Genomic DNA, 17,128 nt, shown 5'->3' with positions numbered 1-17,128 from the left:
GGGGGTACAGTAGATGGGAGCAGGAGGGGTGCTCTGTGTCAGTGGGTACAGTAGATGGGAGCAGGAGGGGTGCTCTGTGTCAGTGGGTACAGTAGATGGGAGCAGGAGGGGTGCTCGGTGTGTCGGTGTTGGGGGTACAGTAGTTGAGAGCAGGAGGGGTGCTCGGTGTGTCGGTGTTGGGGGTACAGTAGATGGGAGCAGGAGGGGTGCTCGGTGTGGTGGGGGGATACAGTAGATGGGAGCAGGAGGGGTGCTCGGTGTGGTGGGGGATACAGTAGATGGGAGCAGGTGGGGCGCTCGGTGTGTCAGTGGTGGGGGGATACAGTAGATGGGAGCAGGAGGGGGCACCTCTTGCCGCCTCCTCTCATCCTCCTCCTCACTCTCGTCTTCATCTTGAGCAGTGTGTTGTCCTCCTGTGTCTGTCTGTCCCTCTCACCTGCAGTCTCTGCGTTGTCTGTGCCTATAATGAAGAGTAAGGCTCGGCTGCAGTCTGTCTGTCTATGTGTGGTAGGTGGTCTCTCTCTCTCTTTCCGTCTCTGTTGCGTCCCCTCCCTTCCAGCAGAGATGCTGGGGGAATATTAAGCACAGGGAATGTAGGATGTCTGCCTCTGTGTCTGTTACTCCCAGGTATTCGGAGCCTCTCCGTCCTCTGCGCACATCTGCCGCAGGTTAACCCCTTCCTGATCGCCTGTAGGTGCCGTCTCTGTTCCATCTCACGTCGTTACCCCGATATATGTCGGATCTTCCAGCTCCTCCTATTGCTGAACCTCAGCCTGCTCCATCATCTGCCTCTGCCATCTATATGGCATCCATACATCCCATCTTATACCCGCACCATCCTTCTGCCCCTCCGAGTTGTCGTATCCTTCCATATGACTCCTCCTATTATAACCTCCACCATCCCATTACTCCTGAAATTGCCATCCAGATATCTTCTCCTCCCACCATATCCCTCATCATCCGACTACTGCTAGAACTGCTCATATTCTTCTATGCATACGTCTCCTGTTATTAAACCTCCATCATCCTATTGAGCCGCCGTCTCCTATTTATTCCTTATTTGCTCATCACGGATATTCCATATCCGCACCCCATAACGCTTTTATCACAAATATTAAATATCTGCAACCTGTATGCCTATCATCACCCATAATAAATATCCACACACCGTATCCCTCTCATCACTGATATAAAATATCCATACCCCGTATCCCTCTTCTCATGAGTGTTACGTATCTGCACCTCGTATCCCTCTTCTCATGTGTTACATATCTGCTTCTCATGCGTGTTACATATCTGCACCCTGTATCCCTCATCTCATGCGTGTTATATATCTACACCCCGTATCCCTCTTCTCATGTGTTATATATCTACACCCCGTATCCCTCTTCTCATGCGTATTATATAGCTACACCCCGTATCCCTCTTCTCATGTTATATATCTGCACCCCGTATCCCTCTTCTCATGCGTGTTACATATCTGCACCCCGTATCCCTCTTCTCATGCTTGTTACATATCTGCACCCCGTATCCCTCTTCTCATGCTTGTTACATATCTGCACCCCGTATCCCTCTTCTCATGTGTTATATATCTACACCCCGTATCCCTCTTCTCATGCGTATTATATAGCTACACCCCGTATCCCTCTTCTCATGTTATATATCTGCACCCCGTATCCCTCTTCTCATGCGTGTTACATATCTGCACCCCGTATCCCTCTTCTCATGCTTGTTACATATCTGCACCCCGTATCCCTCTTCTCCTGCGTGTTACGTATCTGCACCCGTATCCCTCTTCTCATGCGTGTTATATATCTACACCCCGTATCCCTCATCTCATGCGTGTTATATATCTACACCCCGTATCCCTCTTCTCATGTGTTATATATCTACACCCCGTATCCCTCTTCTCATGCGTGTTATATATCTACACCCCGTATCCCTCTTCTCATGTGTTATATATCTACACCCCGTATCCCTCTTCTCATGCGTATTATATAGCTACACCCCGTATCCCTCTTCTCATGTTATATATCTACACCCCGTATCCCTCTTCTCATGCGTGTTATATATCTACACCCCGTATCCCTCATCTCATGCGTGTTATATATCTACACCCCGTATCCCTCTTCTCATGTGTTATATATCTGCACCCCGTATCCCTCTTCTCCTGCGTGTTACGTATCTGCACCCCGTATCCCTCTTCTCATGCGTGTTATATATCTACACCCCGTATCCCTCATCTCATGCGTGTTATATATCTACACCCCGTATCCCTCTTCTCATGTGTTATATATCTGCACCCCGTATCCCTCTTCTCATGCGTGTTACATATCTGCACCCCGTATCCCTCATCTCATGCGTGTTATATATCTGCACCCCGTATCCCTCTTCTCCTGCGTGTTACGTATCTGCACCCCGTATCCCTCTTCTCATGCATGTTACATATCTGCACCCCGTATCCCTCTTCTCATGCGTGTTATATATCTACACCCCGTATCCCTCTTCTCATGCGTGTTATATATCTACACCCCGTATCCCTCATCTCATGCGTGTTACATATCTACACCCCGTATCCCTCTTCTCATGTGTTATATATCTGCACCCCGTATCCCTCTTCTCCTGCGTGTTACGTATCTGCACCCCGTATCCCTCTTCTCCTGCGTGTTACGTATCTGCACCCCGTATCCCTCTTCTCATGCGTGTTACATATCTGCACCCCGTATCCCTCTTCTCATGCGTGTTACATATCTGCACCCCGTATCCCTCTTCTCATGCGTGTTATATATCTACACCCCGTATCCCTCATCTCATGCGTGTTATATATCTACACCCCGTATCCCTCTTCTCATGCGTGTTACATATCTGCACCCCGTATCTCCTCTTTTTACTCCCCCCCTGTGTTGAGCGCTCCATTTGCAGGTGCGAAAGTACGTTCATTTTAAATATTAAGGTCGTTAATGTCGGGCAAGTCCTGTTTTTGCAGGTGAAGGATTGTTTTTTCTTGGATTAGCAGCTATAGCCTTGTTATACTAGTGGACTTCTTGGTAAAAAAAATTTTGGTGATAACGTTTTGTTTCATTTAATCCATTTTTATTTAAGGAATTGAGGTGATATCTTTACTCCAAAAAGACCCTGTTACCTAATCACACCCTACACAGCAGAAAACCTTGAGGGCCAATATTAGACGGAGAGAGATGTGAGGGATCAGGTATGGGCAAAAATGGTGTTATGAGGGATCGAGTAGAAGAGCTGGAGGAATATCTGAGGGATCGACTAGTAGATATGAAGGGATAACTTAGGGATTCGGTGTGGACTGTCTAGTGGTTTGAGGATCTGTGTACTGGATATAGAGAGATGTGACTAAAGAGGTATGGACCAAGTTGGCCGGGTGTGGGATAAAGTAGCAGCTTTGGAGGGATATTTGAGGAGTGGCGTACTGGATATAGGGTCATAAAAAAGCTGGTGATATAATGCATTGAGTGATAAGTAGAGGGGGCATCTAAGGGACCAAATATAGGCAGATATCTGAGGGATCAGGTGGTAAAAAAGATCAAATAGTGGTTAAGGATGGATATCTAAAGAATCGAAACGTGGATGTGGAGAGAACTGAGGGTTCCAGTGGATGTGGAGGGAAATTTGAGTGACTAAGTAGCAGTGGATTTGGAGGGAGATCTGAGGGAGCAGTAGATGTGGAGCGATATCTGAGGTATAAAGTAGGAGTGGAGGGAGATCTGAGGGATCAAGGAGCAGTAGATGTGGAGCGATATCTGAGGTATAAAGTAGGAGTGGAGGGAGATCTGAGGGATCAAGTAGCAGTAGATGTGGAGCGATATCTGAGGTATAAAGTAGGAGTGGAGGGAGATCTGAGGGATCAAGTAGCAGTAGATGTGAAGCAATATCTGAGGCATAAATCAGGAGTGGAGAAAGATCTAAGGGATTGAGTAGCAGATGATGTGGAGCAATATCTGAGGTATCAAGCAGGAGTGGAGGGAGATCTAAGGGATTGAGTAGCAGTAGATGTGGAGCAATATCTGCGGTATAAAGCAGGAGTGGAGAGAGATCTAAGGGATTGGGTAGCAGTAGATGTGGAGCAATATCTGAGGTATCAAGCAGGAGTGGAGGGAGATCTGATGGATCAAGTAGCAGTGGATGTGGAGGGAGAGCGGAGATAGCAAGTAGCAGTGGGTGTGGAGGGAGAGCGGAGATAGCAAGTAGCAGTGGGTGTGGAGGGAGAGCGGAGATAGCAAGTAGCAGTGGGTGTGGAGGGAGAGCGGAGATATCAAGTAGCAGTGGGTGTGGAGGGAGAGCGGAGATAGCAAGTAGCAGTGGGTGTGGAGGGAGAGCGGAGATAGCAAGTAGCAGTGGGTGTGGAGGGAGAGGGGCGTTGTCGAGTAGCAATGGATCTGGAATTTGATCTGAGGGATCTGATATGGCCAATGCTGGTAAAATGAGAGATTGAATACTAGTTTGGGGTAGTTGAGGGCTCAAGAACTGGATTTAGATGGCTATCTGAGGGATCAGGTATCACAAAGCTGGTAATATGAATCATAGTGGAAATAAAGAGTTAGTGGATATACATACAGTTGTGGCCAAAAGTATTGACACCCCTGCAATTCTGTCAGATAATACTCAGTTTCTTCCTGAAAATGATTGCAAACACAAATTCTTTGGTGTTATTATCTTCATTTAATTTGTCTTAAATGAAAAAACACAAAAAGAATTGTCCTAAAGCCAAATTGGATATAATTCCACACCAAACATAAAAAAGAGGGTGGACAAAAGTATTGGCACTGTTCGAAAGATCATGTGATGCTTCTCTAATTTGTGTAATTAACAGCACCTGTAACTTACCTGTGGCACCTAACAGGTGTTGGCAATAACTAAATCCCACTTGCAGCCAGTTGACATGGATTAAAGTTGACTCAACCTCTGTCCTGTGTCCTTGTGTGTACCACATTGAGCATGGAGAAAAGAAAGAAGACCAAAGAACTGTCTGAGGACTTGAGAAACCAAATTGTGAGGAAGCATGAGCAATCTCAAGGCTACAAGTCCATCTCCAAAGACCTGAATGTTCCTGTGTCTACCGGGCGCAGTGTCATCAAGAAGTGTAAAGCCCATGGCACTGTGGCTAACCTCCCTAGATGTGGACGGAAAAGAAAAATTGACAAGAGATTTCAACGCAAGATTGTGCGGATGTTGGATAAAGAACCTCGACTAACATCCAAACAAGTTCAAGCTGCCCTGCAGTCCGAGGGTACAACAGTGTCAACCCGTACTATCCGTCGGCGTCTGAATGAAAAGGGACTGTATGGTAGGAGACCCAGGAAGACCCCACTTCTTACCCCGAGACATAAAAAAGCCAGGCTGGAGTTTGCCAAAACTTACCTGAAAAAGCCTAAAACATTTTGGAAGAATGTTCTCTGGTCAGATGAGACAAAAGTAGAGCTTTTTGGGCAAAGGCATCAACATAGAGTTTACAGGAGAAAAAAGAGGCATTCAAAGAAAAAAACATGGTCCCTACAGTCAAACATGGCGGAGGTTCCCTGATGTTTTGGGGTTGCTTTGCTGCTTCTGGCACTGGACTGCTTGACCGTGTGCATGGCGTTATGAAGTCTGAAGACTACCAACAAATTTTGCAGCATATTGTAGGGCCCAGTGTGAGAAAGCTGGGTCTCCCTCAGAGGTGATGGGTCTTCCAGCAGGACAATGACCCAAAACACACTTCAAAAAGCACTAGAAAATAGTTTAAGAGAAAGCACTGGAGACTTCTAAGGTGGCCAGCAATGAGTCCAGACCTGAATCCCATAGAAGACCTGTGGAGAGATCTAAAAATGGCAGTTTGGAGAAGGCACCCTTCAAATATCAGGGACCTGGAGCAGTTTGCCAAAGAAGAATGGTCTAAAATTCCAGCAGAGCATTGTAAGAAACTCATTGATGGTTACCGGAAGCGGTTGGTCGCAGTTATTTTGGCTAAAGGTTGTGCAACCAAGTATTAGGCTGAGGGTGCCAATACTTTTGTCTGGCCCATTTTTGGAGTTTTGTGTGAAATGATCAATGTTTGGCTTTTTGCTTCATTCACTTTTGTGTTTTTTTATTTAAGACAAATTAAATGAAGATAATAATACCAAAGAATTTGTGATTGCAATCATTTTCAGGAAGAAACTGAGTATTATCTGACAGAATTGCAGGGGTGTCAATACTTTTGGCCACAACTGTAATTATAGAGGTTTATCCAAGTGGTCAAATAGTGACCGTAGAGAACTATCTGAGGGATTAAGTTCTCAATCGTTATCCTCCTGTTCGCAGTCGGATTGTCCGTAACAGTCAGTCTTAATCTGTTGCCGTGCGCACCTGCAGCAGATTGATACTCGTGGGTGCATCAATGACTTTGCTTTTTCTGGCTCTGGCCTGGGTTCAGTCTTGCATAGACCTGTCCTGCACAGAGCCTCCTACTCTGATGCTTGCAGCCCTTAAAAGAAAGACTCAGACTGTAGGGAAAGATCCATCCCACTACCATCCTACAGATCTTTCCGAAAATAAAAGCCCATGTCAGGTTTTTTTTTTTTTTTTAAATCTGACTTGGTCAAATAGTTTGACCCAATCCACACTCTTGTATAGCTGGGTTCAGAATGTTTCCATTCACATCCTGGGGGACACATAACTCTCGTATGAGATTCCTCTCTTACATGGGATATTGGAAGGATGTCACCAGGGGTTAAAGAAGTGGGTATGGAGAGATATCAGAGAGATAAAGTAGTTGATGTGTAGGACTTTGTGGTGGTATTTGGAGGTCTCCTTGGTCTTGATTGTGTTTTTTGGAGATCTCCTTGGTATTCGTTGTTGTTTGGAGAACTCCTTGGTCTTTGTGGTATGAACTGCGTGCTTGAGATCTCCCCAAACTGGCTCAATGATATTGTGGTCAGGAGACTGAGATGGCCACTCCAGAACCTTCACTGTGTTCTGCTGTAGCCAATGACAGGTCGACTTGGCCTTGCGTTTTGGATCATTATCATTTTGGTATGTCTTAAGTACGTCTCATACGCAGATTCTGGGCCGATGATTGCAAATTTGCCTCCGGTATTTGCTGAAAACATGCTGTGTTCATCTTTCCTTCAACTTTGACCAAGATTCCTGTGCCTTTGCAGCTCACACATCCTCAAAACCTCAGTGATTCACCTCTGCGCTTTACTGTAGGAATGGTTCCTTTCATCATAGGCCTTGTTCTCCAAATGTAACATTTATGGTTGTGGCCAAAAAGTTCCATTTTGGTCACATCAATCCAAAGTACCTTGTTCCAGAAGTTTTGAGGCTTATCTCTGTGCTGTTTTGCGTATTGTAGGCGAGATACTTTGTAGCATTTAAGCAGTAATGGCTTTCTTCTGGCAACTCGACCATATAGCCCATTTTTCCTCAAGTGCCTCCTTATTGGGCATCTTGAAACAGCCACACTGCTAGTTTTCAGAGAGTCCTGTATTTCAGCTGATGTTATTTGTGGGGTTTTCTTTCCATCCCGAACAATTTTCCTTGCAGTTGTGGATGAAATTGTTGGTCTACCTGACCGTGGATTTGTTTTTACAGAGCCCCTGATTTTCCTTTTGTTAATCACAGTTTGAACGCTGCTGACTGGCATTATCAGTTCCTTGGATATCTTTTTGTATCCCTTTTCTGTTTTATACAGTTCAACTACCTTTTCCCGTAGATCATTAATAATTGTTTTGCTTTCCCCATGACTCACAATCCAGAAACTTCAGTGGCTGGATGAAAGATGCAAGGGTCTGTCTGGATCTCAGAAACTCACCTTGCTTTTATGCACACATTGATTACAAGCAAACAGGTCCTAGGTGAGGATATCACCTTTACTGTAGTAGCCATTCAAACCCATTTCTTCAACTTCTGTACATGTAGTCAGGCCAAAATCACCAGGGTATGTGAACTTTTGAGCACAACTGTATATTGCTCCATACAGTATTTTGGGTACCATATAGCTCTCCATACAGTATTATGGGCACCACATAGTCCACTATACAGTATAATGGGCATCACATAGTCCTATACAGTGTTATGGGCAACCACATAGTGTTCCATACAGAATAATGGACTCCATATATTGCTCCCTACAGTATTATAGGCAAAACATAGTGCTCTATACAAAATGAGCCTCATGTATTGCTCTATACCATATTATGGGAACCACATCATGCTCCATACAGCATAATGAGCCTCATGTATTGCTACATACAGCATAATGAGCTGAATATATTGCACTATACCATATTATGGGCACCACATACTGCTGTATACAGAATGAGCCTCATGTATTGCTCTATACCATATTATGGGAACCACATCGTGCTCCATACAGCATAATGAGCCTCATGTATTGCTCCATACAGCATAATGAGCTGAATATATTGCACTATACCATATTATGGGCACCACATAGTGCTGTATACGGAATGAGCCTCATGTATTGCTCCTTAGCATATTATGGGCACCAAATAGTGCTCCATACATAAGGAACCCCATATATTGCACCATACAGTATTATGGGCACCACATAGTGCTGTATACAGAATAATGAGCCCCATATATTGTTCCATATAGTATAATTATACTCATATTTTGCACTGTACAGTATAATGAGCCTCATATTTTGCTCCATACAGAATAATGAGCTCCTTATATTGCTCCATACAGTATTATGGGTGCCACATAGTGCTCCATACAGAATAATGAGCCCCATATATTGCACCATACAGTATTATGGGCTCCACATAGTACAGTATACAGAATGAGCCCCATATATCGTTCCATATAGTATAATTATACTCATATTTTGCTCTGTACAGTATAATGAGCCTCATATATTGCTCCATACAGTATAATGAGCGCCACATAGCGCTCCATACAGAATAATGAGCCCCATATATTGTTCCATATAGTATAATATCCTCATATTTTGCTCTGTACAGTATAATATGCCTCATATATTGCTCCATACAGTATTATGGGTGCCACATAGTGCTCCATACAGAATAATGAGCCCCATATAATGCTCCATACAGTATTATGAGAATCACATAGTGCTCTATACAGAATGAGCCACATATAATGCTGCATATATAATGGGCCCCATAAGATGCTCCATATATAATGATCCCCATATAATGCTCCATATAAAATGTTCCGTACAGTATATGATGGGCCCCATATAATGCTGCATACAGAATGGACCCATATAATGCTCCAGTGTATGATGGGCCCCATATATAATGCTCCAATATATGATGGTCCTCATGTAAGAAATTCCTCGCAGCCGCTGCTCTGCTGCAGACTCCTCGGCGTCTTCCGGCTCTCTGCACTGTTACTGTTCAGGCAGAGGGGGTGCACACTAGTGACATCAACGCACCCACTGACCTGAACGTCAGTCAGAAGACGCGGAAGATGGTGGAGCGGGGCGAGATAAGTATCGCAAGTGCCTTGGCCCTGAGCAAGTGGGTGTTGGCACAGGCACTGGGTGGGCCCCCATCGTGCACTGGTGACCCCGATGGCACGTGGCCCCCGCCTGCTCAGGACCCAGGCCCTTGCCCGGATGTGCCAGGTGTTGATGCCGGCCTTGCCCCCAATGTGACCTGTGTGTGATGACAGATGCAATCGTTTTTGGTCTTTCGACTCTATCTGCGTCTTAGGTAATGAAATATCCGACTTTCAATGCTACAACAGCCAGAATTGTACTGTAAATATTAAATAATTCAAAATCTAGAGCCAATCTGGCAAAACCAAAGTCATATTCTGAATCGGCACCATAAACTTAATATACAACCGTTGTGACATCGTGGACGGCAACATAACCGTATACTGGTGTAATGGCTATAAGGATCATAGCGTCAGGAATGGATTAAGACCATAAAGCTCCTTGAGGTCAGGCTCTGTTCAGAGACTTCAGTAGGTGTCTGTTGAGGGAAGCTCTGGGCTCATGGAGGACAGGAAGGGTTCACCTTGTTAGAAATGGTCTATGAAGGTCATGAGGTGCGTATGGAGGTTATGAGCTGCTTTTGTAGCTTGGGAGGTCCTCGTGGAGGTCAGAAGGTGTTCATGGTGCACATGTGGATGTTTTACGATCTCCTTAAGATGGTGGTTGTCACAAGTTGTTCATAAATTTATATTACTACACCCCAGGCCAGTTTCTGGATGATGGCGATGCTTCTCGTGGCCTCAGATGACAGGAGCCCTCTCGGATGGCAGCTCAGTAGATGGTGCTTGTTCCAGGCAGAGAGGAGGAAGCTCTGTCTGATGCTTTCTGTTTGCCCTCCTGTATTTTTCTCAAACATTCTTCTTTTCTCCTCCTCTTGTTATATATTAAGAGCTAGCCTCGTCACCATGCAGATGACTCCCCCATTTCCCTGGCAACCAGCAACTTTCAGGAAAGTTCTAGAAATCATCATCAGGTTCTTGCAATTAGAAAATTAAAGAACATGTGAAACGAATTGACAAAATCCACCCAACGGCTGAACCCACTCTGATCACTGATGCATCCTATGCATGACCTCCAGAAGAGGTCCTTCCACCTTCTGCTTCCCTCATATTGTCACAACTCTGGTGTCCATCACTGTCCCTAACGCTAGAGGCACTCTAGCTCGCCCTACTCCCCGGATTACTTCTAATGGTGAAGATGCCAGGGCCACGTACCTTGCCTTAGCTCCTGAATCTGCTCTGTCTGTACCCTTCCCCCACCCAGGGAAGAGGGGAGTAATAGAGTTCTGTAATACACCAACCAGACAAACAAGGTAATGCAAAAAGGGAAAACGAAAAATGCCAAATATACTCACACATGATAGAGGAATGCATCGGCGAGTGGAGGATGGGGTTAAACTAAAGTAGTAGAAGGGAATTGTAGGGAAGGTGACTGGACGGACTGGTCAGGTTTCAAAGGGGTTTGTACTTGTCAGTTATGACAGAAGGGAAAACAGCTAGGAAAGTGTAGGTGAGGGGCAGTACCTGGAATTGACATTAGAGGGCAGGGAGGAGTGTGAGCATAGGACTTGACCTCAGCTTAGGGCTAAGAAACCGTTGGTCATGGGGGGCGGAGTTACAGGGAACCAGGAAAGCTATAAATTTGACAGGAGGGTTCCAGAAGATTCTAGTCCCCAGGGGGAGCTCAAGTGACGAGGAGACTGTGACAGTTGGTGCACTGTGAGGAACCAGGGGGACTGAGGAGAGAGAAAGTCAGGGGGGTGGTCCTGACACGAAGTACCGCAGTGTAGACGAGGCTCCGGGTGAGGGACACCGTATTGGGAACGATGGTTCACCAGTAACATTACTGTTGGTGCACAGGCCTAAGGCAGCCACAGTGACGGAGCTGTCAGAGCGTCACGAAGTGCGAAGTGACGGTGCGTAGATATACGTCCCAGGTGAAAAGTACGGTATGGCGATGTGTTCTGTGGCCGGAGAGCCTTGACGAGGATTGTGGTGTGCTTTGAGGCCGTCGTGTGGACGGCGAGAGAATAAACTTGCCTCCATCTTGTGCCTGTACGTCACTGCGCGGTACACAGAGGGACCACCCCCCCTACCCTGGCCCTCCGACCCTACAGAATCACCCACTCAAAACCTAGCAACAGTCACAGATTAACCCACCCAACATCTTCAATAGCAACCTCCAGCCATGCTATATAAGCCAGCTCTGACGATGAGTGCTAGCTAGGGCCCAGGTGATATAGGAGATGGGAGGGGCTAACCATGCACAGCTGAGAGCCTTAGTGCAGGAAAGCTTCCAGGAGCTCTCAACTGAGCAGATTAACCCCTGCACTGCTAAAAGAAATGTACACCATTTAATATGAAGGTGATGTGCTTCTAATCACTGCAGGAGAAGGAGAAATCGGACGCTGCGGTCTTCTGGCTCCTCTCTGTCGTGGTAAACCCGTGACATTTATAAGGGCAAGATGCTGAAGGCACCAGTGGAAGGCTTCGTGCTGGACTACTCCGGAGTCACCGTGCCAGTACCTCGCTGTCCAGTCATGCTGCCTCTGTAAAGGATTACTTCTCATCACCATCACACCATACTATAGAGATGAAAACCTTCCATAACAGCGGCAAAACTAGGTGGGAGACGCTGTGTAGTCCTGCAAGGAGGACCTAAGGCCAGAAGCCCTCTGCAGGACGTGCATCCTTCCCCGGCCTCCCTGCAGACTGTTACTGCTCCAGGGTGGCAGTACCAGGTGTTTGTGGATTGATCAGTATCAGCTTTGTTCTGGGTATTGAGTAATCAGCTCTGTATCAAATAGTGATTTCTGTCATAAATACCTTTTAAAGGGAATCTGTTACTAGATTGTTGCCACCTTATCTGATAGCACCATAATGTAGAGGTAGAGAACCTGATTCCAGTGATGAATCACTTACTAGGCTGCTTGATGTAATTTTGATAAAATCACCGCTTTATTAGCAGGAGATTATCATTGAATAATAATGAACCTGCAGCGAGGGAGAACTCATTATTCATGAGCCTTGTATAACTCAGCCCCCACACTGATTGGTGGCGTTCTGTGTACACTGGGCATTGGCAGAAATATGCCCATCACTGTTGTGGGTGGGGTTATACAGAGAAAGCTGCCAATCACTGTTGTGGGTGGGGTTATACAGAAAGCTGTCAATCACTGGTGTGGGTGGGTTATACAGAGAAAGCTGCCAGTCACTGGTGTGGGTGGGGTTATACAGAGAAAGCTGCCAATCACTGGTGTGGGCGGGGTTATACAGAAAGCTGTCAATCACTGGTGTGGGTGGGGTTATACAGAAAGCTGCCAATCACTGTTGTGGGTGGGGTTATACAGAAAGCTGTCAATCACTGGTGTGGGCGGGGTTATACAGAGAAAGCTGCCAGTCACTGGTGTGGGCGGGGTTATACATAGAAAGCTGCCAGTCACTGGTGTGGGCGGGGTTATACAGAGAGCTGTCAATCACTGGTGTGGGCGGGGTTATACAGAGAAAGCTGCCAATCACTGGTGTGGGCGGGGTTATACAGAGAAAGCTGCCAGTCACTGGTGTGGGCGGGGTTATACATAGAAAGCTGCCAGTCACTGGTGTGGGCGGGGTTATACAGAGAGCTGTCAATCACTGGTGTGGGCGGGGTTATACAGAGAAAGCTGCCAATCACTGGTGTGGGCGGGGTTATACATAGAAAGCTGCCAGTCACTGGTGTGGGCGGGGTTATACAGAGAGCTGTCAATCACTGGTGTGGGCGGGGTTATACAGAGAAAGCTGCCAATCACTGGTGTGGGCGGGGTTATTCAGAGAAAGCTGCCAGTCACTGGTGTGGGCGGGGTTATACATAGAAAGCTGCCAGTCACTGGTGTGGGCGGGGTTATACAGAGAGCTGTCAATCACTGGTGTGGGCGGGGTTATACAGAGAAAGCTGCCAATCACTGGTGTGGGCGGGGTTATACAGAGAAAGCTGCCAATCACTGGTGTGGGTGGGTTATACAGAGGAAGCTGCCAATCACTGGTGTGGGCGGGGTTATACAGAGGAAGCTGCCAATCACTGGTGTGGGTGGGGTTATACAGAGAAAGCTGCCAATCACTGTTGTGGGTGGGGTTATACAGAAAGCTGTCAATCACTGGTGTGGGTGGGTTATACAGAGAAAGCTGCCAGTCACTGGTGTGGGTGGGGTTATACAGAGAAAGCTGCCAATCACTGGTGTGGGCGGGGTTATACAGAAAGCTGTCAATCACTGGTGTGGGTGGGGTTATACAGAAAGCTGCCAATCACTGTTGTGGGTGGGGTTAAATGTGAAATCCTTTGTCTAAAAAACATGGGCAGATTTAATGGCAGTTTGCAATACTTCTTCAGCATGTGTAGCTGTAACAGGACACCTGGCTCAGCAGGTGATCTAGCCCCACCAGCTGGTATACAAGCTTATACAGGATGACCACCTGTGGAGCCCACGCTGTCTGACTTAAGGTACTGTCACACTAAGTGATAGCGCTAGCAATATCGCTATAACTTGTGACGTTATAGCGATATTGCTAGTGATATCGCTATGTCTGATACTTACCTACGACCGGCTCCCCCGCTGGTTATCGCTGATCGCGCGAGATCATCCAGGACTGTTTCTCGTCGTCAGCTTCCTGCTGGGCTTCCTGTGGAGAGACGAGCGTGGACGCGGGCGGGAGGGAGGATGTCAGGATCGCCTAGTGTGACAGGTAAGTAGCGACCCCCGTCTCCAGTGATGTCGCTGGTGAGATCTTCCTGTGTGGCAGCTCACTAGCGATGACTTATCGATGCATCAGCGATCCTGACCGCGTCACATCGCTGGTTGGGATCACTGGTACATCGCTAAGTGTGACAGTACCTTTACTCATTCAAACTTTAGGTACTGTCACACTAAGCGATATCGCTGTCTGATAATTACCTACGACTGCTCCCCCCCTGGTTATCGCTGATCACGCGAGAACGTCCTGGACTGTTTCTCGTCGTCAGCTTCCTGCGGCGCTTCAGGTGGAGAGATGAGCGACGAGCGTGGAGCCGGGCGGGAGGACGCAGGATCGCCTAGTGTGACAGGTAAGTAGCGACCCCCGACCCCAGCGCTGGTGAGATCTGCCTGTGTGGCAGCTCACTAGCGACCACTTAGCGATGTACCAGCAATCCTGACCGCGTCATATCGCTGGTCGGGATCGCTGGTACATCGCTAAGTGTGACAGTACCTTTACTCATTCAAACTTTAGGTACTGTCACACTAAGCGATATCGCTGTCTGATACTTACCTACGACTGCTCCCCCGCTGGTTATCGCTGATCGCGTGAGAACGTCCTGGACTGTTTCTCGTCGTCAGCTTCCTGCGGCGCTTCAGGTGGAGAGATGAGCGTGGAGCCGGGCGGGAGGACGCAGGATCGCCTAGTGTGACAGGTAAGTAGCGACCCCCGACCCCAGCGCTGGTGAGATCTGCCTGTGTGGCAGCTCACTAGCAACCACTTAGCGATGTACCAGCGATCCTGACCGCGTCATATCGCTGGTCGGGATCGCTGGTGCATCGCTAAGTGTGACAGTACCTTTACTCAAGTCAGGTAGGATTTTATAAGGTGATTTAAAGATAATGTGGCGTTATCACACGTTCTAGACAAACACTGATTACATGTTCAAGATCTTTGGAACAGACCGGGGCTCGATCCGTTCCACCACTCCACTGTGGGGAGATATGCAGAACGGCTAGTGGAAGCCAGGTAGAAAAGCCAGCTTTGGTCCCCAAGCCTAACTGGGTCCCGGCTGGATCTGGTGGTGCCAGAACCGCTGCCCTGTGACTTTCCTTTGGGAAGATATGATCCTTCATGGGTTTTGGGTTCTTTAGCTACAATCACCCAGGGGAGAGGGATAAGGCCCATCTTATGGGTGATAAGGGTGTGGTCGACAAAGGGGTTAAAAGGCTTGTGTAAGGCTATGTGCTCTCGCTGTCTGTCATATTTGTTCACTTCTAAAGGGGGGCCAAGTGAAGTAACGTGTGAGAAGGAATGGGACCCTGCTGGCAGTCCATGCCCCCACGAGGCCCAGCACACACGGTCCAACATCAAACCAGTAATGGACATGACTCATCTGCTTCTAGCTTTCCCGCTGTATTTGCATATCTGACCATCGTATGTGTGTAACCATTGTGTATTGTCTAGTGTGCCCTTAAGGTGATTAAATATATCATTTAATCTTGGGCTGCTCCTTTTTTCTCGATCCACATATCCACACGTCCATGTTCTCGGTTTTAATTTTCCCTGCTACCGGGGCTGGTTTCTGGCCCAATACAAACCTGTTAATGGACCGTGTTTACGTCTAATGAGGAACTGGTGGCAGTCCTACCGGGCTGGCAGAGCTCTGTTTGACTGGTGCTGGTGAAAGGAGCCTGTCAGGGTTTTGAGCGAGTGTGGTGCAACGTTAGTGGCTACGGGGGACACCTCCTCTAACTCCCCGGGTTTCCCTGAGCCTGTGTGAATCTGGGCCAAGCTGACCTTACGGTTCCCTAGTGGGTACGTCACGGTGCAAGTGAGGAGAGCGTACCGTGTGCTCCCCCTGACATAAGTTACGTCAGGTGGGGTGGCGAGGTGCGGGCTCCTCATACTTTACCTTATAGAAACTAAGAAGTGAGGTATTTCAGGTGGTGCTCTGCTTAGTTGTTCACCTGCGCGGCTCCTGACAGGTCACCGATCCCTCACTGACCGTCCCTCACTGACCGCCATTTTCAGACTGATCTTTGTTGTATACCATCAAAACCAACAATTAAATCCACGTTTTAAATGCGATCATGCTGCAACGCCGCTGCAGTCCATGTCTGCAGAATTATAAAATTCAGGGATCAGTGGCTGTCAGAAGCCTTACTGATGAATACATAATTAGAGCACCACATGAAGACCCCCCACAGGCCGCCCCGGAGCACGAGCATGTCATTACCTCAAAGATGAAACAACAACCACTAGACGGAATTCTTCACCAGGTGTCTTTGTAATCCATACAGCAGCGCAGACCTGGCACTGTCTGTAGGTCACAGTGCACAATCCTGGTGACAGGTTCCCTTTAACAAGCTTCTTACACCTCTCAGCTGGTATTTTGGGTGACTCTTCTTTTGCAAACTGCTCCAAGTGTCTCATATTTGAAGGGCACCTTCTCCAAACAGCAATTTAGAGATCTTTTCCTCGGTTATCAATGGGATTTAGATTCGGACTCATTGCTCACTACTTCAGAACTCTCCAGCGCTTTGTTTCCATCCAGTTCTGGAGTCGTCTTGAAGTATATTTGGTGTCATTGTCCTGCTGGAGCACCCATGACCTAGAACACAAACCCCACTTTCTGACACTGGACCCTACACCCCTACATTGAGACCAAGAATCCATTGGTAATCTTCAAATTTCATGATGTCTTGCACAACACCTGGTGACACAGGCAACAAAACAACCCCAAACATCTTTGAACCTCCACCATATCTGACTGTAGGTACTGTGTTCTCTTCTTTGTAGGCCTCATTCTATTTCCAGTAAACAGAATATTAATGTGCTTTACCAAAAACCTCTATCTTGGTCTCATCTGTCCACAAGATGCTTTCCCAGAAGAATTTTGGCTTACTCATGTACATTTTGTCAAACGGCAGTCTTAACTTTT

General features: G+C 47.1%; 1 protein-coding gene across 2 annotated transcripts in view; it reads left to right on the top strand.

The window, feature by feature from the left end:
- The first annotated feature begins 394 nt into the window (after window positions 1-394).
- Window positions 395-17,128, top strand: part of DLG4 (discs large MAGUK scaffold protein 4) — a 169,447-nt gene continuing 152,713 nt past the window's right edge. For both annotated transcript variants that reach the window (XM_073564932.1, XM_073564931.1), the window contains exon 1: window positions 395-507. In XM_073564932.1, the coding sequence (XP_073421033.1) occupies window positions 466-507 (42 nt within the window). In that variant the 5' untranslated portion in view covers window positions 395-465. The remainder of the gene's footprint in view (window positions 508-17,128) is intronic.

Source organism: Dendrobates tinctorius, unplaced genomic scaffold, assembly GCF_039654945.1.
Source record: "Dendrobates tinctorius isolate UK_male_01 unplaced genomic scaffold, ASM3965494v1 ptg000502l, whole genome shotgun sequence".
NCBI lineage: Eukaryota > Metazoa > Chordata > Amphibia > Anura > Dendrobatidae > Dendrobates > Dendrobates tinctorius.
Note: the sequence above shows the minus strand (reverse complement) of the source record. Positions and strands in the feature narration are given on the sequence as shown.